This window comes from Vulpes lagopus, chromosome 3 (genome assembly GCF_018345385.1).
Source record: "Vulpes lagopus strain Blue_001 chromosome 3, ASM1834538v1, whole genome shotgun sequence".
NCBI lineage: Eukaryota > Metazoa > Chordata > Mammalia > Carnivora > Canidae > Vulpes > Vulpes lagopus.
In genome coordinates, this window is record NC_054826.1 from 104,046,330 (window position 1) to 104,071,878 (window position 25,549).

Here is a 25,549-nt window from a genome sequence, read left to right on the forward strand (position 1 = left end):
TGCTGGGGGCAGAGCCTGTGTCCAGGCTGGCCCAGCGCTGGTTGTCCTGTTCTGGGCTGCCCGCACAGGGGCCGAGGCTTCTCTCTCTCCTGCTTTCCTACACCATTCTAAAATTGCTTCTACACCAATAAATAGAAGCACAAGAGAGTAAATTTCATTTTTGTCAAATGTTCTTGGCTTTCTAGAGCATGTCAGGTGGTCAGGCTGTTCCTTTTCTTTGGTCTCTGTACCCTTAGAGGTGGTCATCTCCCCAACTCCTGCTGTTTTTAGGTGGGGCTGATGTCACCACAGAGACCTCTGTGCCCACAGCCCCTCGGGTTGGCCTCCTTCCTGTGGGAGACCCCCAGACCCCTGGTGCCTGGGCAGCTATTGGCAGGTAGGAGGAGGACTTGCTCATGAGCTCAGAACTGCTCCCTGGTCCACCAGGAGGGGCTCAGTGCTCACCTGGGTTCATCTTCCAGCTGCTAAGAGGGGGTGCTGGGATCCACACCCAATGGAGAGGGAACCTCGCCCACATGGGCCATTTCATCCTGGGTCCCTTGGCCTGGCCCCTTCTCTCATGGTGGGAACATGGGGACTGTGGGCTGCTGGCTGGGAACCCTACCCCTCAGGTTCTCTGAGCCACCTTCCTCAGCTCTGGTTTGAGGAGTGGATAAGCCAGGCCACACCTCTGTGAGCATCTTTTCCAGCTTTCCACTGGTGAGTTGTAATGGAGACAGTCTGGTGTCAGAAAGAAGAGAAACAGAACAGCCCAGGGCACTGCCCCCTTCCATTGGGCCAGCGAGCCCAGGACAGGCAGAGCTCGTTGGTGCTGTGGGCTGGCCCTGGCCCCCTCCTCCCATGTCCCTCGTTGTGATCATTACCCCAGCCCTTCTACGTTATGTTCCTTAATGATCTTGGCTCATTTTTTAGACCCCCTGTGGGTTGTCATGCCTCTGTTTTTGCACAAAAAGGGTGAGTTGAGAGAGATTAAGTCACTTGCCCAGGGTTTCACAGCTGGCTAGTGGTGAAGTTGTGAAGTTAGGATTTGATCCCAGGTTTGTGTGACCCCAGAGGTGAACCTCCCCAGTGCTTGTCATTGTCCAGTAGCTGGAGGCCCCTGGCTATGTTGCCCGAAGCTCCCTGGGAGGCCCCTCCCAGCAGCAGGGAGCCTTCTGCTGGGGGCATTAGGGCCTGTTAGGATCAGAAGCCTCTAGAGATGTTCCTGCTCTCAGCCTGCCACCTTCGAGTACAAGGGCATATTTAGGGCTTGATCTGGTGAAGATTTATTGCATGTGTGTGCAACTCATACACATGCACGCACATACTCATGCACACACACATGCTCTCGGAAGCCCTCCCCTTTCCATGTCTCTGGCTGAATCTGTCGCTTGTCTTGGGTTCTCTCACCTTCCCCGTGGTTCTAGGCCTTTGTTCTCCTGCCCATGGCTCTGTTCATTGGCCCAGACTCATGGGAGCCTTTTCCTTAGCCTGCAAATAGGCTGACCTCAGACCACGTGTGCAGAAGTCTCCCTTCCCTGCTGTAAGCCACAGTCTTTTGGGAGCTCATAGGCTGGCATATGAAAACATTCCTGCCATCATGGAACCCTGCAAACCTGGAGCAGTGCTGGCATGAGAGACAGGCAGGGCGTAAGGCTCCTCCCTCCTGGGGCTGGAGGAGAAGGAAAGAGAGATGCCAGCAGTGAGCAGAGTGTGGTGAGAGCTGTGCTGGGTAGCTGTGTAGCCGACAGCCTGGACTGGACATGTCCTGTGTGACCCAGGGGTCAGTATGGCTGAGAAATCTTGAGGGACAGGTGGGAGGCAGGTGGCCTTTGCCATTGTCAAGGGCAGGGCTTCTTGCATTGATCCCCATGGGTCCCAGGTCATGCACCATGTGGAGAGGTAGGGCAAGGACTTGCTTCCTGTGGATGACCTGACAGCATCTGCTGATGGATTAGATGGGGAGGGTCCTTGCTCAGACTTTGTGTTCCACCCTTTGTCTCCTGACTCCGTCCTGCCAGGGTGCTCTTGCCGGGGCTCCCAGCACCTGCCAGCCCCCTGAATTGGGCCAGTGCCCATCCTCTCTGTGCAGCTTTGATGAGCAGTTCAGCACCTCTGTGCCTCCACTTCCTTCCCAGAAGACCGTGGCCTGGACTTGATGGTCATTCCTCCCCAGTGTCAGGATTGGCTCCCCACCACCACTGAGCACTGCTCAGGTGCTCCATCCCATCGTTCCCACAGAAGGAAGCATTGATTTGTCCAGAACCCCTCATCTCTGCCCTCCTCAGGTTCTGGGCCCTCTGGGGGGCGTATTCCAGAAGACCCCTCCTATCCCTGGTACAGAGAGGTGGGCCGGGTCGTGAGCTGTCTGTCCTGGAGTCAGGCACTGGCCTGTCAGTCCTCGCTGAGAGGCTCCATCTACAAGGTGGAGGGGCACAGTCTCCCAGCAGTCCAGCTCTTTGAGGCCTGGGGGCAGGCGGGCCAGTGAGTGTGACCCCCAGATGTGAGGTGGCTGGGGCCAGCATGCTCATTCTCAGACGACTGGGGCTGATGAGAACAGAGCAGAGTCTCAGGCACTGCTGTCGATTGGTGGCTCCCCTGGGTGGCGACCCCTCGTGGGTCGGGGCCTCCCCTGCCACTACGCCTGCAGTGCCTGCTTCACCTCTGTGTGGATGATCCTGCCTGCATCCGTGTGGAGCTGCCCCGAGTTCTGTGATGAGCAGTTGTGCTGGCTTTCACACAGGACCGCTCCAGGCCCAAGGAGAGGCGCTTGGTGGGAAGCAGCCTCTTGTTTGTGCTTTGGGTGCGACTCAGAGGCTTCTGCACAAACCAAGTACCTGTTTGTTCAGGGATTAATTGCCGACATTTGCTCAAGTGGAAATGAAGCAAACTTTACCATAAGCAGAATTGGTCATTAAAAAGTCATTATCAAATCAAACCGGCACATTTCTTGGTCTTTTACTGGTAATGACAAAACAATTTCTTTAACAGGTAGAACAACAAACTTGCTAGTTTGTGTGCTTCTCTTCACCTGCCTCGGCGCTCTGGGAGATGTGATGGAGGGGCCTTGCACTGAAAGGCAGCGTTGTGGGGATTTATGGGTCAGTCGAAGGGGACAATTGCAGCTTGTTTATGCAAGGAAGATGCCCCCAGCCCTCTGGGGCGCCGGCACTCTGGTAGCCACAACTCTGGTAACCAGCTCGAACAGTAAAAGTCAATATGAAGATAGAGGATTCCAATAAAATAAGGACACTCGATAAACCTTCCTGTGGAAACAGATTTCCCACGGATGTGTGACCAGTTCCAGGTGGATTTGTAACTTTAATTTCTCACTTATTGAATTTCTTGTCAGCCTCTAATTGTGGAGTCCACACCAGAGTGATGACCGGGTCTGAGGCCCATAAGCCCTGCACCTTCCTCCTGTCTCACCTGAGAAGGAGGGCCTCTCCCACCGAGAGAACACTAAGTTGGAGGCCATTTCGGGTCCATAAATGTGCCTTTGAGCCTGTGCGCTATGGGCCGTCCCTATGGCATGTCTGGACGCCCTGCTCTGGAGAGTCAGGGGCCGAGAGGTAGTGAGGCTGTGTCAGGGCTGGTGCAGAATGCGCCTGTGAACCTGTGGAGATCTGTTTGCTGACATGGGTAAGATCGTTGGGCCTTGCTTATTGGGCAATGCGTGTATGCAGCATCCGTGACAGCATTGATCTTCACATCATCCTTTGAGACTAGCAGATTACCCCACTAATCTGGGAATTGAGGATGGGAATGAATGCTCTGACCTCGGATGCCCAGCTAGCCTAGGGCAGAGTTGGGATCAACCTGGCCCTTGTAAAACCTGCCCTTTCATTTGGGCCTATGCTGCCCTAGGCAGAGGCGTGGAGCTCTGTGTCCAACACACCAGCACCAATCTCTCTGGACTCACGTTTGTGAAAAAGACTCTCAGGCCCCACCAGATCTCAGCAGATCTCAGACTGAGCTGACATCCCACAAACACCCCAAGATGTTTTCAAGCATGAGGGTATGAAGAGTGTGCTTAGAGTGCCTGGGCTTCCTGCACGATTACTTGATTGTCTCTGTGTAGGCTTCCCAGGCGATGGCAGGAGGGTAGGTGCCATCTCCCAGCTCAGGCTGGGGATCTGTTTAGGCTGAGGAAGAATCCAGGCCCACAGTCAGGGAGTGAGGAAGGGTGGTGAGCGACCCACCGGAGAGACAGCAGCTCCTTTCCTGGCATGGGTACCCTTTGCACAGGCCATCCAGAGTCTGCTGGACCCAGGGACACCTTGGGTCTCTGCAGCCTTTCCTGACTGGCCTCCAGAGGGTTGTCTCCCTCCACAAACTCTGAGGATGGGATCTTCCAGTTCTGGGCAGGAGAAGCTGTCCACCTCTCCCAGGGCCCCTGACTCTGGCTCATGCTCAGCCTTAATAGGCATTTCTAGCAGAGCACCCTGAGCAGTAGCTTCTCTGTGGTTTAGTCCTGACGTCTTCCACAAAACCTGGGTGCATCTTTGCATAGCACACACATTGCCCAAGAAATGGAGAAAGGGTGCTGAGCAGGGCAAGTGTCTCTGTGCTCTGGGGGTGTGGGCCCAGGCATCCCATGAGCTCTGTGGGGAGACCGACAGGGAGCTCGCCCAGGCCAGAACTGTTTAGTAGGGGGTTTGGGGTGGTTCAGAGTCTGGACGGGTCTTGCTTGGCTTCTCACTCTGATCTGGATGCCTGCTGCTTGGGTGGATCTCTCTTCTCTCCTGCTGTGTGGAACATCACCCAGAATGTTCCTGGCTCAGAGGCCAGGTCAGAAGTCACAGGAGGTAGGATATTCAAACCCATTGCCTGGCATGAGGCAGAGAGCTCCTGCATACCTGGGGGAGTCAGCAGGCACAGGGAGGGATCTCTGGCCACTGTAGGTCTCCACAAACCCTGTGGCTGAAGGCCACCCAGGCAGTCATAGGACCATGCTGGATCCTGGTTGTGCTCAGGCTACTGGTTCAGAGCTGCTACGGGTGGCCCTGTTGTGGCCTAGCTGGGCTCTGTCAAGCCATTGTGAATCCAAATGATACTGAGCTCTTTGAGGGGCCATGTGAGGCCACTCTGGCCTGATGACCTGCCCTCTGTGCCCACAGGAACGAGACGGAATGCGTGCCATCCTGGGTTCCTACGACAGTGAGCTGACCTCGGCCGAGTACTCACCCCAGCTGACTCGTCGCATGCGTGAGGCCGAGGACATGGTGCAGAAAGTACATGCCCACAGCTCAGAGATAGAGGTGAGTGTGCAGGCGGGCGAGGGCCATCCATCCACCTGTCTTCTGTGTGCTGGCTCTGAGCTCTGACCCATTGCCCCGGGAGAGGAGGGCCCACAGAGGGGCTGCTGGTGGTACTGTTGTTAAAATGCAGACATTCAGCTGAATGGGGAATGTCAGCCCCAGCTGTACTAGTGAGTCATCATAAATATAAGTGCATTAATAGCCATTTTATTACAACACATTTGACTCCACATGAAACATTAATGAAGAGAGATTTGCAGGGAGGACTCCCTGACACCTTCAGTCATCCCCAGCATTTTTTACATTGGGAGATCCCTCCTGTCTGTGCACGCCCTGTGTGCCCTAATTAGTTAATTGCAAGGCTGATAGTTTGGCACCTCCAATGCCATCGGTGTGGGGTTTTTTATGTCGGGGTAATGAGGGGCTGTTGAGCATGGGTACCCTGTCTTGCCTCCTGGTCCTGCACATTTGGCCCTTAGCCCTGAGGCTCCCAGCACAGGCTCAGCCCTCCTCGTGAAGGGTTTTAGGCAACACGAAATGCAGAGGCTTCCAGCAGACAGATGGGCACTGGCTTTGTTTTACCTCTTTGCCAGTGGCTCCCATTCTCTTCCTGTCTTCGCCTCCCGGAATCCTGCCTGCTTGCTCAGGAGAGAAGGTTCCCAACTCCCTTGTTTCCCTTTCTGTGGTCAGAAGTGTAATGGGGAATCACCCCAGCCTTCATGTTCACCCCTCTGGAGTCCTGGGCGAGTGCTCATAGGTGGAAGATAGCCAGGCTCAGCTAGCTTCACCAACACAACTGTCTTTTCCTTTTTGTCCTGGTCACTGTCCTCTTTCCTCCTGCATGGGGGCACAGATCGGCCCTTCCAGGAACAGGTCAGCCTCTTGCTGCTTGTCTGCCCTCCTCCCAGGTCAGACTGACCCAGATTGGGATGGAGACCTCCCCCCCCCCCCCCCCCCCCCACTGTCCAGCCCAGAGCTCCTGCTCCCTGGAATCCCATCTTATGCTGGGCGCTAATCCTGAGACACAGCTTTAGAGCCCTGGGTGCTGGCCCTGCTTGCCATCCTGCCTGCTGGAGCAGAGGGCCTGGTCCTTCAGGAAAGCCATCCTGGCAGTCCAGTTCATCCCCACATGCCCTCCACACCCTGTCCTACACAACAGGCTCTGTTAGCTTTACAAGAACCCACCTGAGCCCATGCTGCTATCTGCAGGAAGGACCAAGCATAGGGAGACTGACATCCAAGCATTCCTAGGTCAGGCCTACTGGTCACTGTCCCCTAGCCTTTCTGGAACATCAGGGAGCAGGTGAAGAGAAGCTTACTGACCTCAGGTGTTAGTGATCAGCAGCCCATCCCCCCCCCAACCTGCAGCAAGTGGAGGCAGCATGTAGGTCAGTGCACTGTGGAGGTCAGATCTGGACCCTGTCCCTTCCTGCTCAGAGACCTGGGTCCACCCCATCAAGGGCTGTGAACCACTGGCCCCCACCAGGTGGCAGCAGATGAAGCCATGGGTCCTGCTCTGTGTACAGGCCTTGGGTGGGGGTGGGGGGTTTCTCCTTGGCCTCTGTTCCTTCTCCTCTCGTAACTGAGACCCCCCTCTGGCCTCCCTCCAGCCCTTTCTTGGAACCTGTGCTGGGGGAAGGGTGTCCTTCCCGGAAGGCTGAATGCTAGCTGTCTAGCACATGTCGTTGGGGCCATGCAGGATGCGGCGAGGATGAGGGGCCCTGGGTGAGATGGCATGGCGCATGGCGATGCCTGCCACGTGCAAGATCCACAGAGCTCCTTCTGCCAGAGGACTGGTGCCTGGCGAGCTCAGTTCTGTGCTAGCTGCTACTGGAGCTTAGGCACCTCTGCCCTCAGGGCTGGCCACGGGATCAGGATGCGGGTGTGGTGTGAGGAAATATATGGGGAGCCCTGCCTGGTCCACCTTCAGGGACATCCTTCATCCTCACAGAGGCCACATTGCTCACGCTATCCCATGTCTTATATATAGTCTAGTCTGGTCCTTCAGCAGCCAGAACGGGGATAATCCTAAGGGGTTTCTTCTGATCACTCAGTGATGTCACAGAAGTGCACCAAGAGGCACAAACATAGCAAGTAGCATTTTCTGTGGTCCATGGAGGTAATAGGTATTTTGATGGCAGTATGATGTAGAAGGGAATAAAAAGTGGAGATGAATGAAATACTCACCTGGCTCCCATGCATTATAGCCAGTGGCCCCGTCAACAGTGTGGAAACCAGTCTCCCTTTTTGGGCCCCATGAAGTCATTAGCTGCCCCACAAGTGGCCATTCTCATGTGGACTCTAGGGTGGCTCCGTAGGCATGTTGGAGAGTGTGTAGCCCCTAAAGCGAAGGGCCGACTTTCTGTCAAGACTTTCTCTCTTTCTCAGTACCACGCAGCCTCTCCTGTGGCACTGGGGCCACCTGGTGTCCCTGACGTGAGGTCATTGCTGGTGGGCGCCCCTGGAGCTACTTGCCATCCACGAGAGGGTCTGAGCCAGGGAGAAGGTGGCCCCAGCTTTAGGAACTGAGCCTATAGCAATGAAAGAAAGGGATTCAGAGGGGGGTCAGGGGTGGGTCTCAGGTTCAGGAAAGAGTTGAGGCAAGCTCCCAGGTGAAGTAGATCCTGGTGCTGTGCCCAGAGCAGCAGCACCAGGATCAGCCCACCCGGTCATGCCAGCAGTAGGCGGGGAGGCGCTGTGGCAACTGGAGCTGAACAGCTCTGCCCCTCCCACTGTCTCCTCCTGTGACGGGCCTGAGTCTCTTGACAGGTGAGTGTCCTGTCGTGTCCCCTCCCCCCCCCCCACCACCCTGAGGGTGGGCATGCCCCCCAGCCTCTGTAGGCATTCCCATGTGCTCTGTTCACGCTGGATGGGGGACCAGGCTCAGGCTGGAGACATGGTCCTTCCCCAACTCTTCCCTGAGTCAACAAACGAGTTTTTTGGGTTCCTTTTTCCTTTTTTTTTTTTTTTTTTAAGATTTATTTATTCATGAGAAACACAGAGAGGGAGAGGCAGAGAGACACAGGCAGAGGGAGAAGCAGACACTATGCAGGGAACCCAATGTGGGACTCCATCCCAGGACCCTAGGATCACACCCTGAGCTGAAGGCAGTCGCTTAACCATTGAGCCACCCAGGCGTCCCTGTTTTTTTTTTTCAAATAGGGTTTTTGGTGTACAGGTTCCTCAGAAGCTAGTGGGGCCGGGAGAGGAGGATAAGGTTTCACCCTGCTGGGCGGCTCACGTGGGGGCCACAGGCTGTGAGTTGGGGTCTCCTAGATCTGGGAGCCTCATGCATGTCCAGGAGGTAGTGGTAGAGCTCCTTTTAGGTGGAGCACCAAACCCCAGACATGGGCCTAACTTGCATTTGGCCCCAGCATGCTCCTGGCAGAGCCAAGAGCCCCGCAGGAGGACAGGCAGGCATCTGAGAGTGTAGTGGGTTCACTGTGTTCATACAGACTCACAGAGCACTGGGCTCTGCGGCAGCCTGGGGGGCCCAGCCATACCCACCCCCCATCTGCAGCCTGCCCTTTCTAGGGGATGGGCCTCCAGGGATCCAGACTTTTTACGTAAGGGCATCTGTGAAGCTGGGGTCTCTGAAGCCCATTTTACCCTTTCTCTCAGCTGTGGGGTTGCATTCCAGACAGAAGGCCCGAGTCCCTCCCTGCCAAGGCCCTGGGTTGTGGCCTCAGCTCTACCTGCCTGCCTCCTGATACTCGATGGGCAGGCAGGCAGCTCTGGGAGAGACCTGTGGCTCAGTGAGTGGAGCTGGCCCGTCAGGCTTGGGCAGGGGCAGCTCATTGGTTCAGGGAGCAGGTGCAGGCACCTCAGCTTGAACTCCACCCTTCAGGTCACAGAGGCTACATGCTGGCCACAGGGTGCTGCTCCCCAGGGCACGGGGTGGGTTTTCCTGTTCTTATTAAACAGTAATGTTTTGTGTATTAGGAACTCGAGAGCTTTAAACATTGCTCCGAGGGGCCTGTCAGAAGTTTATTAGCTGAGCACCACACATTGACGCACAGGAAAAAGTTCTATCACTTCATAGAACCTGGTTGTGAAGGTTCCTTAGTGCCTCCCGGACAAGACATCTGTCACTATGATGAGGTATGCACTGCTCAGGGGATGCATGCAGGCCCCGGAAGAGCAGCTGTGTGCTGAGTGCTTGCTGGTGAGCCCCCAAAGTCTCCTATTTTGTTCAAGTGCCTTAAGGAGCTGTGGAGAGCCACAAGGTGCATGCAGGGAGAACACCCCCACAGCCCTCAGGGTCTGATTACGGAGGCGGATTAACTCTCCCCAGCTCCCGCCCGGCCTGATGGATTGCCTGTCTAGAAAGGCAGGGTCCGGGGGGACAGAAGAAGAGAACATTACCGTGATGGAACTCAGGGTAGGCCTAATGGGTGTGGGGTGTGCGTGTCTTTCTGCCTCTCCCCCTCCCCCTACTTCTGCTTCCTTGTGTTGCCTTCCTTGTTTTGTGTTCTGCCTTCAGGCCTACCTTGTCTTTTCCCTCCCTCTTGCCTCTCTCTGCCATGACCTCCCTCTCTGCCCCATCCCACACCCTGAGCTTCTGTGTCTTCTCACTTGGGTCAGCAGATTGGCCCAGCCCACAAAGGGCCACACTATACACTCTGTGGGCTGTGCGGCCGCATGCTCAGCTCTGTGATTATGGCCACTGGAAAGCAGCTTTGGGCCACTTGTGAATGGTGGGCATTGCTGTGTGCCAGTAAAACTACTGACAGAACAGGTAGGGGACCTGGATTTGGGTGCTGGCTATAGGTGTCCTACTGTCATCTAGCGCCACTCTTCCTGGGACTCCCAGCATGCTGCTGCTAGTGTGAAGCCACCACGACAGTGTGGGGCCCCTGGGCCAGGTTGGTGGATGGACGGGCGTAGGGAGAGAGCTGCTCTAGTGCACCTAACTGTTCACTAACGGGGAGGGACAGGGGTTCTGGGAGTTTGACAACCTCCCCTGCTCCTTCTGAGCCACTGCATTTCACTCCTTTAGCTTAATCAGGTAGTTCTGATGTGGAGCACGTTTTGAGTCTGGCAGACACGTTTCAGGGAAACAAACTGGAAGTGCTGAGAATGGGAGAATCCCAGTAGCCCGTCTCTGGTGAAGTTTGTGCTGTTTTGCATGGATTTTATTTATTCCACTTAATAAAGCATCTGCATAAGTTGGTAGCATATGTCATGAACCTTCCTCTGTCAACAGAGCTATAAATATGCAGCTCGTGCCACCTTGATTCCACATATCAGCCTGATTTGTTTTTCTAATTTATTTAATTAAAACAGATTATGGTGCTGCTGGCTTCATGAAGGTATGTGGAAAATCCCAATTTCAGATTGCGGCAGGAAATTTCCAATTTCCAGTGTCAGGAGAATGGCTGTCCCATTGCTTCCATCTCCCTGTCCTTGTGTTACTTCTGTGAGGTCCCGATGACAGTGTTCCCACCCTCCTGCTCAGGAGGGGCATAATTTGGCCTCTGGAGGAGCCCTGGGTAGTTCAGCAGGTCTGAGATCCTCTTTTCTTAGGAAGGTACCTTCTCACTTTTCCTTTCACAAAGAACTCTGGGTGACTATCCTGTGGACAAGCACACATAAGACAGTGAAAAACCTTGGGACAGTGTTAAAAGATGGGCAGAGTGTAACAGACAGGGGGACAAGAAGGGGTAAGTGAGATGAGCTGGGCTCAGGGAAGTCTCTGTAGGGAGCACTTTTGGAGCCTGCAGGCGGGCAGACCCATGGGAGACGGATATTGGTGGAGGCTCTGGCTCCCGTGCTCAGGACAGAGACAGGAGGTTGGGGCTCAAAGCTGGTGGCAGGCTCTGTGTAGACACCTCAGTGGAGCAATGGCCTCTGGGCTTGGGCCCCATTGTCACTCTGAGAAAGGCAGTCACTAGGCTTGCAGAGCCAGCACGCCTGCTGTACTGAGGATACAGTCTAATTAGCTATGATCCTGTCATCGTGCTGTGTATGAGTCTCCAGGTCTCATTCACTGTACGACCAGGGGTGCATTCTTGTGTAGCATGCGTACACCTGCCTGTCCCTCCTACCCCGGCCTCTGGCAACCATGTTTCTGCTCTCTGTTTCTGTGAGTTCAGCAATTTGAGATCCTGCATGTAAGTGCAGTTTCGTAATAATTTTCTTTCTATGTCTGTCTTAAGTATTTTTTCCTTAGCATAATGTCCTCCAGGTTCATTTGTCTTGTCACAAATGACAGAGGCTAATTCTTTTTTAAAGCTCAATAATCTTCCATTGTGTACTCAGAGCACGTTTCCTCTGTCCATCGTCCACTGGCAGGCGTTTTGGTTGCTTCCCCATCTAGGCTGTTGTGAATAGTCCTGTGACAAACCCGGGGCTGCAGGCACTTCTTTGAAGGAGTGATTTTATTTCCTTTTGACATATTCCCAGAAGTGGGAGTACTGGATTATATGGATCATACTTCTATTTTTAATTTTTTGAGGAAGCTCCACGCTGTTTCCCGTGGTGGCTGTGCCAGTTTGCATTCCCACTAGTGGTGCCCGGCGCATCCTTCACCAGTGCTCTCACGGTCCGTTGTCTAGTTGAGAATACCCACCCTAACAAATATGAAGTGAGATCTCCCTGTGGCCCTGATGAGCAATGCCACAAGCACCTCCTTATGTGCCTGTTGGCCATCTGTTTTCTTGGGGAAAATTTCTAAGTAGATCTTTTGCCCACTTTTAATTGAGTGGGTTTTTTTGCTATTGAGTTGCATGAGCTCCTTTTTTAAAAAAATATTTATTTATTTATTCAGAGAGAGAGAGAGAGAGAGAGAGAGAGAGAGAGGCAGAGACACAGAGTGAGAAACAGGCTCCATGCAGGAGCCCAACATGGGACTCGATCCCACGTCTCCAGGATCACACCCTAGGCTGCAGGCGGCACTAAACCGCTGCGCCACCGGGGCTGCCCTAGCTCCTTTCATGTATTGGATATTAACCCTTTACCTGATAGATAGATAGATAGATAGATAGATAGATAGATAGATGATAGATAGAGTGCAAATATTTTCTCCCATTCCATATTCTCTCTCCTTACCCCTTGTGTGAATGGTTTCTTGTGTTGGGCACAAGCTTTTTAGTTGGATGCAGGCCCACTGGTTTATTTTCACTTTTGTTGCCTGTACTTTTGGTGTCAAAAAAAAAAAATCATCACTAAGATGAACATCAGCGAGCCTTTCTTTTTTCTTCTAGGACTTTTATGGTTTCAGGTCTTTATTTTGAGTTGATTTTGTGTGTGTGGTGTAAAATTAGGATCTGCAACTATTGTTTTCCGTTGTGGGTGTTTCAACACTGTTCTTGAAGAGTCTGTCGTTTGCCCAGTGTGAATCCTTGGCACCTTTGTCAAGTATTTGTTGGACATGTGTGTGGGTTTACTTCTGCGCTCCATATTCTGTCCCTTTGGTCTGTGTGTCTGTTGTCCTGCCAGTATTATGCTGTTTGATTACTACAGCTTTGTGATAGTTTGAAGTCAGGAAGTGTGATGCCTGCAGCTTTGTTCTCCTTACTCAAGATTTCTTTAGCTACTCTGAGTCTTTTGTGGTTCTGTACACATTTTAGGATTAATTTTTTGTTTCTGTGAAAAATGCCTTTGGAATTTTGGTAGGGGCTGCATTGAATCTGTAGTTTGCTTTGGGTAATACAGACATTTTAACAGTATTATATCTTCCAATCCATGAGCACGGAATGTCTTTTTTTGTGTGTCTTGTCATGTTCTTACAGCAGTGTCTTACATTTTCCATCTACAGGTCTTTCACCTCCTTGCTTGGATTTATTTCTAACTTTTTTTAAAAATTAGAATTGTTCTCTTTTTTGATTGTTCATTGTTAGTGACTTTTGCATGTCATTTTTTTTAAAGTTTTTTTTTTAAGATTTTATTTTTTATTTATTCATGAGAGACACACACAGAGAGAGAGAGAGAGAGAGCGAGAGAGAGAGGCAGAGACACAGGCAGAGGGAGAAGCAGGCCCCATGCAGGGAGCCCGATGTGTGACTCTATCCCGGGTCTCCAGGATCACAACCCGGCCTGCAGGCGGCACTAAACCGCTGTGCCACCAGGGCTGCCCGACTTTTGCATGTCAATCCCGTATCCTAAAACTGAATTCTTTGGTTAGTTCTAACAGTTTTCTGGTGCAGTCTTATTTCCTGTATGTAGGACCATGTCATCTGCAGGGACAGTTTTACTTGTTCCCTACAGATTTGGATGCCTCTTATTTCTTTTTCTTGTCTGGCTGTTCTGGCCAGGACTTCCAGTACCATGTTGAGTAGGAATAGAGAGAGGACAGGGAAAAGGCTCCCAGCTTCTCACGGTGGAGCATGATGTGAGCTGTGGGCTTGTCCTGTGTGGCAGGACATTCATTATGGTGAAGAGCATAATTAGTACCAGTTAATTTTTATCCTGAAAGCATGTTGAGTTTTATTAAGCACTGTTTGTGTGCTATCAAGATGATCATATGATTTTTATCCTACATTCCGTTAACGTGGAGCGTCCCGTTGCTTGATTTGCACATGTCAAACCATCTTTGCATCCCAGGGCTAAATCCACTTGGTAGTGGTATGTGACCCTCTTTAAAAAAATTTTTTTTTATTTAAAGATTTATTTATCGAGATAGTAAGCATGCATATGTGGATGAGAAAGGCAGAAGGGGAGAGAGAGACAATCCCAAGTAGAGTCTATGCTAAGCATGGATACTGATGTGGGATTCGATCTCATGACTCTGAGATCATGACCTGAGCCAAAATTAAGAGTTGGACGTTCAACTGACAGAGCCACCTGGGTGCCCAAATGTATGACCCTCCGAATGTGCTGTGGAATGTGGTTTTTTCTTTGTTGAAGATTTCGGTGTCTGTGTTTAGTGGGATATTGGCCTGTGATTTGGTTTTCTTGTAGCGTCCTTGTCTGGCTCTGGCATCAGGCTAATGTTGGCCTCGTAAGATGAGTTTGGAAGTAATCTTCCTCTCTGATTTTCTTGGAGGAGTTTGAGAAGAATTGGTAGTAATTCTTTAAATGTTTGGTAGAATTTACTGATGAAGCTGACTGGTCCTGGGCCTTTCTTTGTTGGGAGATTTTTATTACCAGTTCAGCCTTCCTTACTTGTTACTTGTCTGTTTAGATCCCCTGTTTTTTCAGGGTTTATTCTCAAGAGTTCATGTGTTTCTGGGACTTTGTCCATTTCTTTCAGGTGATTCGGTTCACTGGTTTCAGTCACTAGTAGTTTCTTATGCACCTTCGTATTTCTGTGCTGTTGCGATGTCTTCTCTTTCGTTTCTGATTTTATGTCAGATGTATTTTTTTACTGAGTTCAGCAAAAGGCTTATCAATTTTGTTTATCTTTTCACAGCAACTCTTAGGTTCTGTTATCTTTTCCGTCCTCACCCGTGTGTAGTTGTCTCAACCCACGCTCTGCAGGGTTACAGCAGAGACTCCTGTCCCACCACCTTGCTGACATCCCAGGCCAGTCCTTTATTTCCTATCTGGGTGCAGGGATGAAGTGACTTTGGGACTGGAATGTGGTACCTGTGGCGAGTTCCCAGGTATCAACACGGCAGCTTGGGTCCCTACCCGCACTCTGAGATCCCTGCTCCAATGTGAGCTCCTGGCATGGAGGGACCCAGCCATACCCTGGGTCTGGGGCTCCACCACTGAGCACCTCACGGGGCTGGGCATGTTCTGGGTGTGGGAGAGGCCTGGGCTGCTTGGGTCATAGCAGTGGCCTTCATGGTACAGATGGCTCCATCTGACAGGCTACACTGCAGCCAGGGTCACCTGTCAGAACCCAGGCTCTGGGCCTCCACCTGACCCCTGAGCAGCCCACCAGCTTGTACATCAGCAGATTTGTCTGGTGGCTGTCATCCACGCTGGGAGGGCTTTGTTCTGCCCCTCGGAGCCTCTGCCAGACAAACACCATGAGTGGGTCTGGGTGCTGCCACCTGGTAGGGCCCCTGATAACTGGGTAGTGTCTCCTTTTTCCTTCTGCTTGGTCACAAAGGATGAATGAAGTAGAACAGAAAGGCAGGAGGCCCGAGGTTTCAGTCTTGTTCCCTCCATGTGTCCTGTGACTTTGGGCGTGCCTTGGCCTCCCTAGGCTCTTACCTCTCCACTCCTCTCTATAAGGCATGTGGGGACTATGCTTGGTGCCCTTGCATCCTCCTCGGCCCAGCCAGCTAGCTTTTTGGCAGCCTGTCCTGGCCTGCAGGGACTGCCTGTCTGTGGTGCCTGGGCTCCTGTGCTGGCAGGGTGCTGCATCTTCAGGAGCAGCTTCTCACCTCTAGATAAAAATAGCCACATGAGATCTGAGTGCAGCCTCCACCTGTCACAAGTGGCGCGTGGGCCTGGGACATGTGTCTGAGGTCAGTGGTCACCTGGGGGCCTGTCTGGAGGACATGTCCTTCGACCAGGAAGGGCTGTGTGAGCTGCTGGGCCTGACGTGGCTCTGTGGTCTCCCCAACTTCTCTGCATGCTTCGTCTTCCTGATACAGGCCCTGGGTATGCTGCCTTCTCTGGAGCGCCTGGGCCCTGCGTCCCATGCCCTGAGGAGGGGCCGGTTCTCTTCTTCCTGTGCTGCCTCCATGCATCTGTGCTCCCAGCCACCTCCACTGACTTGCTACTCCGAGGTCAGCTGGGGCCAAGGCCTCCTGAGGCTGTCGTAGGTGTCTCTTCCCCTCAGGAGATGCTCCATCCTGGTTGCTGTGACTGGCCCACGGGTTAGAGAATTTCCAGCCAGCCTGTCATTCCCTGGCCCCCCTGGCTTCCTCCTGAGCCCCTCATAAGCCTAGAGCCTGAGCAATCCCCCATTACCTCCAGACCCCCTGATGTGCAGGACGAGTACCAGCACACGGGTCACATACATCCTTCCCTCCTGTTCCGGTGGGGAGACTTGCGTGCGGCACACCAGGGAGGATGTCCCACAGGGTTACAGGAGTGACATCGCAGTCCTGGTCCTGGACACGCGTGGGTTCCTGTAGGCCTCTACCTGGCATGAATGCTGGCTGCAGGAGGAAACCGCCCTTCCTGGGAGCCTGAAGTTGCAGTCTTTGGGGCCTGCTCAGACCCCATCCCAAACCCTGGGCAGCGACCACTTCCACCCGGTGCCCAGACCTATGCGCCTGTCCGAGGGCTCAGGTGCAAGGTCCTCCTCTTCTCCTGGGTGTTAGCCTGGCTTTCCTTGAGGCCTCAGAATCTCTGGCGGAGTCCTGAGCTGGATCCTGTGAGTGGATCTGATGCTGCAGATGATGGAACCTGTGCCAGATCACCTGTGGCCGAGGAAGAGTGTGGGTGGCTGATGGCGCTCTGTTGCTCAGGCGGCAGCCTGGCCATAGCAAAAATCTGAAGAGAAAGGCAGGAGTAAAGCACTGCAGGGCAAGGTGGGATGTACCGGACAGACAGCAGCCCAGCCAGCAGCTGCTCTTATAGATGAGTGACTTCATGTGCAGACACAGGACACTGCGAAGGCAGACCCATGCCCACCTACTGCTTTGGCTGGGTGCTGCTCCCTGGTCCCAGCTGTTCCCCAGCTGCCCTGGACATGCCTGTATGGGTGGGGTGACACTTGGAGGGACAGTACCACAGGAAGGAGTGACGAGTTAAGGCCCAGTGGATGGACTCTGACCCAGTGGGTGGCAAGTGCCTGACCTCTGCAGCAAGACCTGGGCTCTGCAGGATCTGCACCTCCATCAGGATTTGGCAGGCATCATGTCTGCTTCCCAGTATTCTAGACAGACTAGCGTGTTAGAGCTGGTGGGGCTTTAGCTGTCTAGTGTCAGGTGTGGGCTGGGAGGTACAGGGGGACGTGGTGTCTGGGCCACCTGTGGGGTTGGGCTGATGAGGCCGGCATGCCACATGGGCCTCTTTGTCTGTGTGGGCTGCCTTGACTCGGCCTGGACGCCAGCTGGATGCTCTGGGGGTTGGGGCAGTTGACGAGGTGCCCAGCACTGGGGGAAGCACTTGGGGGCCCTGGACATTGTCTTTCTGACCAGTGCCCCTCCAGGGATACCATCCGTTTCCTGCTCGACTGGGAGAACCTCCTGGACCACTGCTGGTGCCCGTTCAGTCCTGGTATGGCTGGGTGTGACCCGGAGTGCTAGCTATGCTCTCCACATGATGGGAAGCTGCCCTCTGCCCTGCTCTCCTACTCCTGTTTGTGCACCTGCCTGTTGTTCATGCTGGGAGTCTAGCTGCTGTGTGATGGGAGCCTCCCCTCCCTTGTCAGCATGAGGGCCACGGTCCCTGCTTGCTCCTCATGTCTCCTCCCCCGGTCCCTTTGACCTCTGTGTTTCAGACTGTGTAGACGCAGCCATTCAAGGCTGGTGGAGTCTGGATGAGTGTGATCAGTTTCCAGTCCTATACGGGGTTGGGGGGTGGGTATCTCTGCTGCCCTGTCCTCAGCTCCCTCAGTGGTGCCAGCCCTCCTGTGCATGTGAGCCAGAGGGCGCACACCCCTTGCCACCCATGGGCCTAGCTCCGAGGAGAGTCGGCTTACCCAGCAAGAGGCTCTGTGCTGCCTGCCTGTACCTGTCCCATCCCCTGGTCATGAGGCTCCTTGAGATCCTGGACACACAGGGCTTCCCATGGGGGACATGTGACAGGTTGTGGATGGTGTTTGGTGATGTCGAGCTTCCTATTCTTAGAAACTTCTTTTTTCATTTAGCAGAATGGACCCTCTCCCTGTCCCTCTCACCCCAACCCCAAAATAGTCCTCCAGGGTGTAGGGGACATGTGTTCAGGTCCGTCCCCCCCACTTTTTTTTTTTTAGATTTTATTTATTTATTCATGAGAGACACAGAGGAGAAAGAGAGAGAGAGACAGAGACAGAGACAGAGACACAGGCAGATGGAGAAGCAGGCTCCATGCAGGGAGCCCGATGTGGGACTCAATCCCAGGACTCCAGGATCATGCCCTGGGTCAAAGACAGGCGCTAAACCGCTGAGCCACTTAGGGATCCCCTCCAGGTCCCCTTCTTTCGGAGTGTGATGCACATGCTGTTTGACCCAGCAATCCCTCCCTACCTGTGGGCACACTTCTCTGTAACCCCATCCTCTGGATGGAGACAGCCCATGTGTCTCTGGAAGCCTCCCTTCTTCCTGGCTCAGCAGCTTAGGGTCAGGGTGCCCGTCGCTGGCCCATCACCTCTGTGGGACACGTTAGTTGGTCAGCATCTGTCTCACTGAGTATGAGGGGTCCCCTCGCACAGCGTGGGCTCTTGGGCCTGACTAGAGGGAGGGTGGCCGAGCCCCACAGCCTCACTCCTCGGGCTGTGTTCTCCTGACGGCTGCCCTAAGGCAGGACTCCCTCAGGGAGATGCAAACAAACGCTTGGTTCCCAACAGTGTTGACTTTCCTCCAAGTTAGGTTTTTGCCAGTTACTCTGGTTCCCAGGGTCTACGTAGCCCTCACAGGTCTCCGTCACTGTTGTGTCATTTCTGAGCCCCTCACTGTGCAAAGATTTGAGAGGCACACTACATGCATCTCACTCACACGGTGACTGAGATGTTGAGTGGGGCACCGAGCCTCTGGGATTAGCCTCTACCTGTTCATCACAGTCTCTGCACCTCTGCTCACCTGTGTCCTTGTGGATACGTGGTGAAGTGTCTATGCCCAATCTGCAGCGTCCTGGCCTGAGCCCCTGGCCGCAGGGTCCTCTCTGCCACCCAGACTGCCCCAGGGGTCATGGTTTGGTTTCTGTGGCTAGTTTGCCGAGTCTGCGTGCAGAGGCATGGCCCACACCTGGCGTGCCTACGGGTAGACTCAGCCCTGCACTTACCTCCATTCCTGGCCAACTTCGCAGGGGGTCTGTGCCCCAGGGCTGTGTTGTGGAGATTGCTGGTGCCATTGCATGCAGACACACTCTGGGCGCTTTCAGATGCTTCCCACCATAGTACAGCTAGGAGTGGTTTTGTGCAGAGCCACTGCTGGGCACATATTTTGTGGTTTCCTGTCAGCACATTCGTGAGGCGGGATCACTGAGTGGGAGGTGATGAGTGTTAGACTTGAGGCAAAACCCCAATCCTTTTCCATAGTGGTTTACTAGTCTTTATCCCCACCACCCTTCTTGACCCCTAGGAATGCCAGTTCTTTGTTTCTGCCAGCTGAATGGGTGCAGAATGGTACACAGCGGGTTTCTAGCAGAGCTGACAGCCTCTCCGTGTGCTTCTTGGAATAGGTGCTTCATCCTCTGTGAGGCTTCTGTCTTGTGCCAACTTTTCTTTCATGTTGTTTCTCGTTACTACTCCATAGGTGTTCTCTGTCGACTGCCAGCACCAATTAGGTGGGCGAGGTGCCCTGGGAGAGGGCAGGACTTTGTCCCCAGCATGAGCCCCATTGCTGACCCACACGGGGCATGAGGGGCAAGGGTCCACCCTGCCCGGGTCCTTCCTCCTGGTGGGTGGCATGTATCGGCTCCCCTCTCCCTGACTAGCCACCTGCAAACTACCAGCCTAGAAGAGCTCCTGTCTGGGCTGCTTCCTGGCTCCGCACAGTGGATCTCATTTTGTCCATGGAGTGTGTGAATGGTCTCTCTCGGGGGCCATGAGTTTACAAATAGACCACCGAGGCATGGATGTTCCTTTTGCTTCCTCTCTGCCTTCCTCTGAACATCATGTTCTGTCCATGAGAGGTGGTCTCTGCAGTGCCTGGGAAGTCGGTGTGCTCACCAGCCTCCCATGTGCCCACTCACAGCCCCCATCAGCTTCCTGCCTGCATCCATGCCACCTCTCCCTGCCCCTATGTGCCCACCTGCCCCCCTCCAGCCCCCTTCCAGCCTACCTGATGGCTGTGCCCATCCCTCTGTGCCTGAGGTGAGGCTGAGGTGGGTGGGCAGTAAGGAGCCACCTCACTGGCTCACAGGACTGGACATGAATGAAGTTTAGCCCTGGGTCCTAAGGGGTGGTGTTTGGTTTTGGGATTTTGGCTTGGTTTTGTAGCTGGGATTTTAGTGCATTGCATTGTCCTATCCTTCCTGTGCTCACTCTATTTTCAGTTCTGCTCCTGGCAGTACTGCTCAGGTGAGCTTGCAAAGTATTGACGAGCTTTTAGCAGGAGCCCTGGCCTCGTTGGCAGGGTTGGCATGTAGGAAGCAGGTGCACTTGGGAGGGTTGATGGATGCACGCAGACATTGTCAAGACAAGGTGCTGGTCTCCTGCAGCCTGAGGATCCAGTACCACTGGCCTCATAGGTGGCCACCTTCTAGCCTCCTCCCCACACACCCCTAAATGCCAGGTGCGGGGACCCCACAGGTTGCACTGCAAGTGGAGGTGGTGCGTGACAGCTGCATGTCCATCGCCTATTGCTCCAGGAAAGACAGGGTTTCCAGTCTGTGAGCTGGTTTGGTCCCGCTCAAGGTCAGGCCATCTCTTGTGGTGGCACAGACCCTGTGGCTACCACCTGGGCAACATTGCCTCTGGTGCTTCTGCGCAGAGGTGGCTGCTGGCACTCACTGGGGGGCCAATGAGGTGGCCGAACAGATTGGGAAGTGGATTTGGCACTGTGTTTGCCAGTGCTCTTCCCATCACCTGCCCCTAACAGTGGGTATGCAGGGCTGCCTCTCAGGGAGGCCATGCCCTCCCTGCCTGGGCTGGGCTCAGCAGGCAGGGAGGGCATGGAGAGGGACAGCAGGAGGCCCACTGACCCTGCTCTCTCTCTTGTCTCGAAGGCTCAGCTGTCACAGGCCCTGGAGGAGCTGGGGGGCCAGAAGCAGAGAGCGGACATGGTGAGTGACTTGGTGGTGGTCTCATGGCCACAGGGAACCCAGGGGGTGGGTGCTCTGGACCCTGGGCAGGGAGGGAATCATGTCTTTGTCATGTAGGCACAAGTCTGCAGTCTGTAACATTCCCAGCACTTCCCTTCATCAGAAACACAGTGGGGATGGGAAGGAAATGGGGCTTGGGAGTTGGGGACTGCCCCTGGATTATTCTGATGCGGGTGCCCCAGTGCATTTTGCCCCACGTCATGACCTGCCCAGCATAGAGCAGATGTCCCTACTGGACCACCCTGGCCATGTCCTCATGAGGTCATCCCTGGGCTCTTGGCCTGTGGTGGCCCCACCTCACAGGGTGTGCAGGCTGAGACACCCACCTGACTCTGCAGCCCACGTTTCCCTACTGAGCACCAGATATGCTCTGCTGCCTTTTTTTTTTTTTAAGGATTTTATTTATTTATTCATGACAGACACAGAGAGAAAGGCAGAGACACAGGCAGAGGGAGAAGCAGGCTCCATGCAGGGAGCCCGATGTGGGACTGGATCCCGGGTCTCCAGGATCACGCCCTGAGGCAAAGGCAGGCGCCAAACCGCTGAGCCACCCAGGGATCCCCCTCTGCTGCCCTTTGATAGGTTTCCTCTCCATGTGCTGCCCTCTTGGATTGCCTCTGCTTATCCCCCAACCCCCACCCCAGGTGCGCTGCCCACGGGGATAGGTGCAGGCATAGGCAGGCACTGCTGACCCTGGCCTCGGCACCCAGCGTCGAGAGGCTTCCTTACCGCCATCTGGGGGATAGACAGTGTGGTTTAGTCTCTGTGTGGACCTAACCATCAGGGTCATAGGAGGGCCACAGGGTTTGTGTGTGTTGTGGAGCTGCTCTGCCCCAGGCCACATGCCAGCCACTTGGGGTTGGGGTGGGCTCAGAGGCTGACATCATAGCTCAGGGTTCCTTGTGCACTGTCATTGTCTGCCCCCAGCTTTGAGCAGATCATCTGGCCTTCACCTGCAAAATAGGAGTGGCCCACAGGTTGGCATGCCATGTCCCTGGATTTGTTTCATCATCCTGCAGCCATCCTTTCAGCCTCAGGCTGTCTTGTTATGTCTTACTGCTGCTGTGACCGTAGTGGAGGCCAGTACTGAGGAGATCCCAAACCGGCCCACTCGTGAGGCAGGGGCCTGAGGCTGGGATGGGATGAGGCCCAGGTGCCAATACCTGGGAGCCTGAGGCCAGCTGTGCTCAGAGCCCCTGACCCACAGAGGTGAGGGAGGGTTGCAGGGTCATGTGGTGGGCATTGGTAGGACGAGCCAAAGATAGACATGGGTTAGGTAGAGCATGAGTCCAGAGGTCAAGGATGGCGGGATGGCCTGGGCAGTGGGTGGGGGAGTTGCAGGTGGGATGGGAGGATTGGGGAGGGCAAGGCAAGAGAAAAACATAGGGGTCTGAGATGCCGCTGGCTGTTGGGTGCCCAGGCCTGGGGGTGTGAGTTCCCACATCAAGACCCTCGAAGCCCCTGGGTATGTATACATCTTCCGGAGCCAGTGAACGTAACCAAGAAGGTAGACCTTGCGGATCAAGACCTGTCAGGCTCTCTAGCACCTGGACATGCAACCCAGGAGGGGCACCTAGGACCTGGGGAAGAGGCCCCACAGCACAGTCCTGTTGTCACACAAAGGATCTTCAAAATGTACAGCAGCCCACCAATGTTTCTGCTGCAGGGGGGACCTGTGGGCACCTCTTGTTCCTGAGTATGAGTTCTCTGCAGCAGGCATTCATTGTGGACTAATCTGAAGGGAACCGCTGTGCTTCTGTGTAGATCCTTCACCCTTATCTGGCGGGGAACGGAGCTTGGGACCCAGGTGGGGCCTGACGGGAGTGGGGGACGACTGCCTCCAGTGAGCCTGGAGTGGGGAGCTTTGTCAACAGTGTGGCCCAGCTCATGTGTATGTGCGTGACTAATGGGACTGCGGGGGAGGGGGGGCGGTGTGGGGTGCAACATGCCTGGGGTGCAGCTCAGCCTGCCTGGTTTCTAGACCTTGGGTGTGGGGTTGGGATGCTCCTTGAAGTCAGACATATCCATATGAAGAACCCTGGGGGAGAGACCCTGATGTGCGGGTCCACATGCTCCCTCGGCTTTGACCTGAACGGACATGTGGCTGAGGGCTGTGTGTCCTGCCATGCACACACAGGTGGGGAGAAGGAGGATGCAGTTGTGCTGAGCACAGGCCCAGCCCTCGGCATGGAGGCTGAGACAACTACCTATCGGAGCTGGCATCTTGGCCCGGGTCCTGCCTTTCTCAGGCTTCTGCCATAGGGCCACTGGGGCTGCTGCATCTCATTGTGGGGATGCCCAAGGGACATGGGGCTGGAGGGTGGCTTTCTCGCCTTGATTTCAGCCCGTACTTTCTTTCCATTGTGTAAAGCTCCCTTGAGCCTTAATATCCTGAATACTGGTTCCACCTCTAAACCAATTAAACTAGAACTCTGGTAAGTGGGAGGGCCCTCTTCTCCCCAGGTGGTGCTGATGTCAGCCAGTGCAGACCTGGCGCCCCTATCTCTGTGCAGGGGCCATACCCCAGGCACTGTGAGGCCTTTGGGGAAGATGCTCCTCGGGGAGCTTTGGCTGAAACGTCCCCATGGCACCAGCCGCGCAGAGCCCGGCAGGTGAGTGAGGACCTGGTTCTTCCCAGCTATGCGCAGAGTTGCAGGCTCTCTGGTGCACATAAGCGGGACATTGTGGTTGCCTTGCTTCCTTGGATCCAGGCTGTAGCTGTCACCTCACACAGGTTTAATCTCTGCCTTCTGATTGTCACATGTTGAGCTTGTTCCCATTTGTTTCTCCTCTCTCCTTCCCGCTTAGTGGGAGAACACATGGCTCGAGGCAGAGTGAAGCAGGTGCTCACTCAGAGGCTCACGAGCCTCTCTTCTTCCATCCTCTGCGGGCATTACCTTCTTCAGCCTGAGGAGATGAGGGTTAGGAGGGCGTCCCAGTCCCTGCTGTAAGCCCTCGTTGACGTGGGAGTAAGAGGTTGAAGGTGGGGATGGTGGCAAGAGCTCTCTCTGACATGGGAACCGAAGCCACCCTGGGTCTGGCTCTGTGACCCTCACCCTGTTTCAGGGACAGTCATGGCAAAAGGTGCAGCAGGGGGCACCTCTGGCTGCAGGAGGGCGCCTCCCCATCCTCTGTCCAGGTAGGTTGGGGACGGCCTGGTTCCTGTGCCACCTTGCCCAGCCTGTTGTCTCTGAGCCCTAAATTGATCCACTCTTTAGGAAAGGGGAGAGAAAAGAGAATTTAAATATCTGTAGCTAATTGCAGATGATAAGACAAAGATGGTTTGCCTTTCTGTTATTAATTAGCAAACTCATGCTAATTAGGAAGCATGGCACAATTCAGGCTTTTCCCTTTAAATGCAATTAATATCACAAGGAAAAATGTCCTGGGCCATAGTTGTATCATTAACATCCCTCACCCTAATTAGATACGGCCAGCAGTGGCTGGAGAAATGAGTTTTTTTATTATAACTATAAAAATCCCTCTAATATTTTATGTACTCCAGGGAGCAAGAAGTGAAGATTTATTTTCCGATTTAAGGGGAATGACACCCCTCCCGACTCTGGCTGATGAAGCAGTTGTCTGCCTTGAGACTGTCTGTTAACAGCTCCTGTGGGCTTGCGCTGCCAGCCTCTGGGCCTGTGGCCGGTCATTCAGAAAGGGAGAAGCTCCGTCCATGTGCGAGTTGCCCCACGCTGGCCGTGACAGGTGCTCTACAGGGTATCTGTGGGGTGGCAGCACCCAGCAGGGCAGGCCCACTGTCCTAGGGAGAGAAGCATCCTCAAACCTGCAGCCTGCAGCCTCCATGTGGCCTCACCCAACCTGGGGCTTTCATCCTCAAGTGACAACCTCACTAGCTGCAGCTCCGAGGGGCTGACATGCAGATGACAAGAGATGCCAGTGAGAGCCGACTTTAAGCTCTACGAGGGGCCATGCACACGTGCGTGCAGCTTGCTGATGCCTCTGTCATTTTGAAACCAGCATCGAGGGTCAGGAAATTGTCAGGAGGAGTTGTGTGAGCTCTCATTGTTCAGTGCTGGCAGCTAGCATCTGTACGTGCCTCCCGCCCAAGAACCTGGCCTTATCGCAGTCTGCCAGCATTGCCAGCTGCCTTCCGGAAAATTATTACAAGAACCTCCTGGTTCTGCGACTGATAGTGACTCATTTCACGTCCTGCATCCATCCTGCCACAGGACCAAGCCCAGGATGGAAGACCCCCTGCTTTGATGGGGGAACTTCATCTGTGGTTGGGGAGTCAGGAAGGCTTATGGGGAATGTCACTGCAGTGGCCAGGGGAGTTGGGTCTCCAAGGCTGGTGGCAGCCTCAGATTTTGGCCAGCCTGTTTACTCCCCAAGAGCAGTGTCTGACTCTGGAACCCCGCATGATTCAGTTAGATGTTCGGGGCTGCAGGTGGCAGGCCGGGGCCAGGGTACCTCAGAGACTGAGCCCCAGGAGCTGCCGCTGAAGTGCAGGAGAGGTGGGCAAACATGGCCCTGTGGGCAGCTGTGTCCCCAGCCTTACCTGGGCTTCACCTGCTGCACTTGGCTGGCTCGGC

At 54.3% G+C, this 25,549-nt stretch overlaps 1 protein-coding gene across 6 annotated transcripts in view; it reads left to right on the forward strand.

The window, feature by feature from the left end:
* Window positions 1-25,549, forward strand: part of MAD1L1 (mitotic arrest deficient 1 like 1) — a 345,450-nt gene that overhangs the window by 183,074 nt on the left and 136,827 nt on the right. For all 6 annotated transcript variants that reach the window (XM_041747758.1, XM_041747757.1, XM_041747762.1 and 3 more), the window contains 2 exons: window positions 5,100-5,240; window positions 20,898-20,954. In XM_041747758.1, coding sequence (XP_041603692.1) covers window positions 5,100-5,240; window positions 20,898-20,954 — 198 coding nt within the window. The remainder of the gene's footprint in view (window positions 1-5,099; window positions 5,241-20,897; window positions 20,955-25,549) is intronic.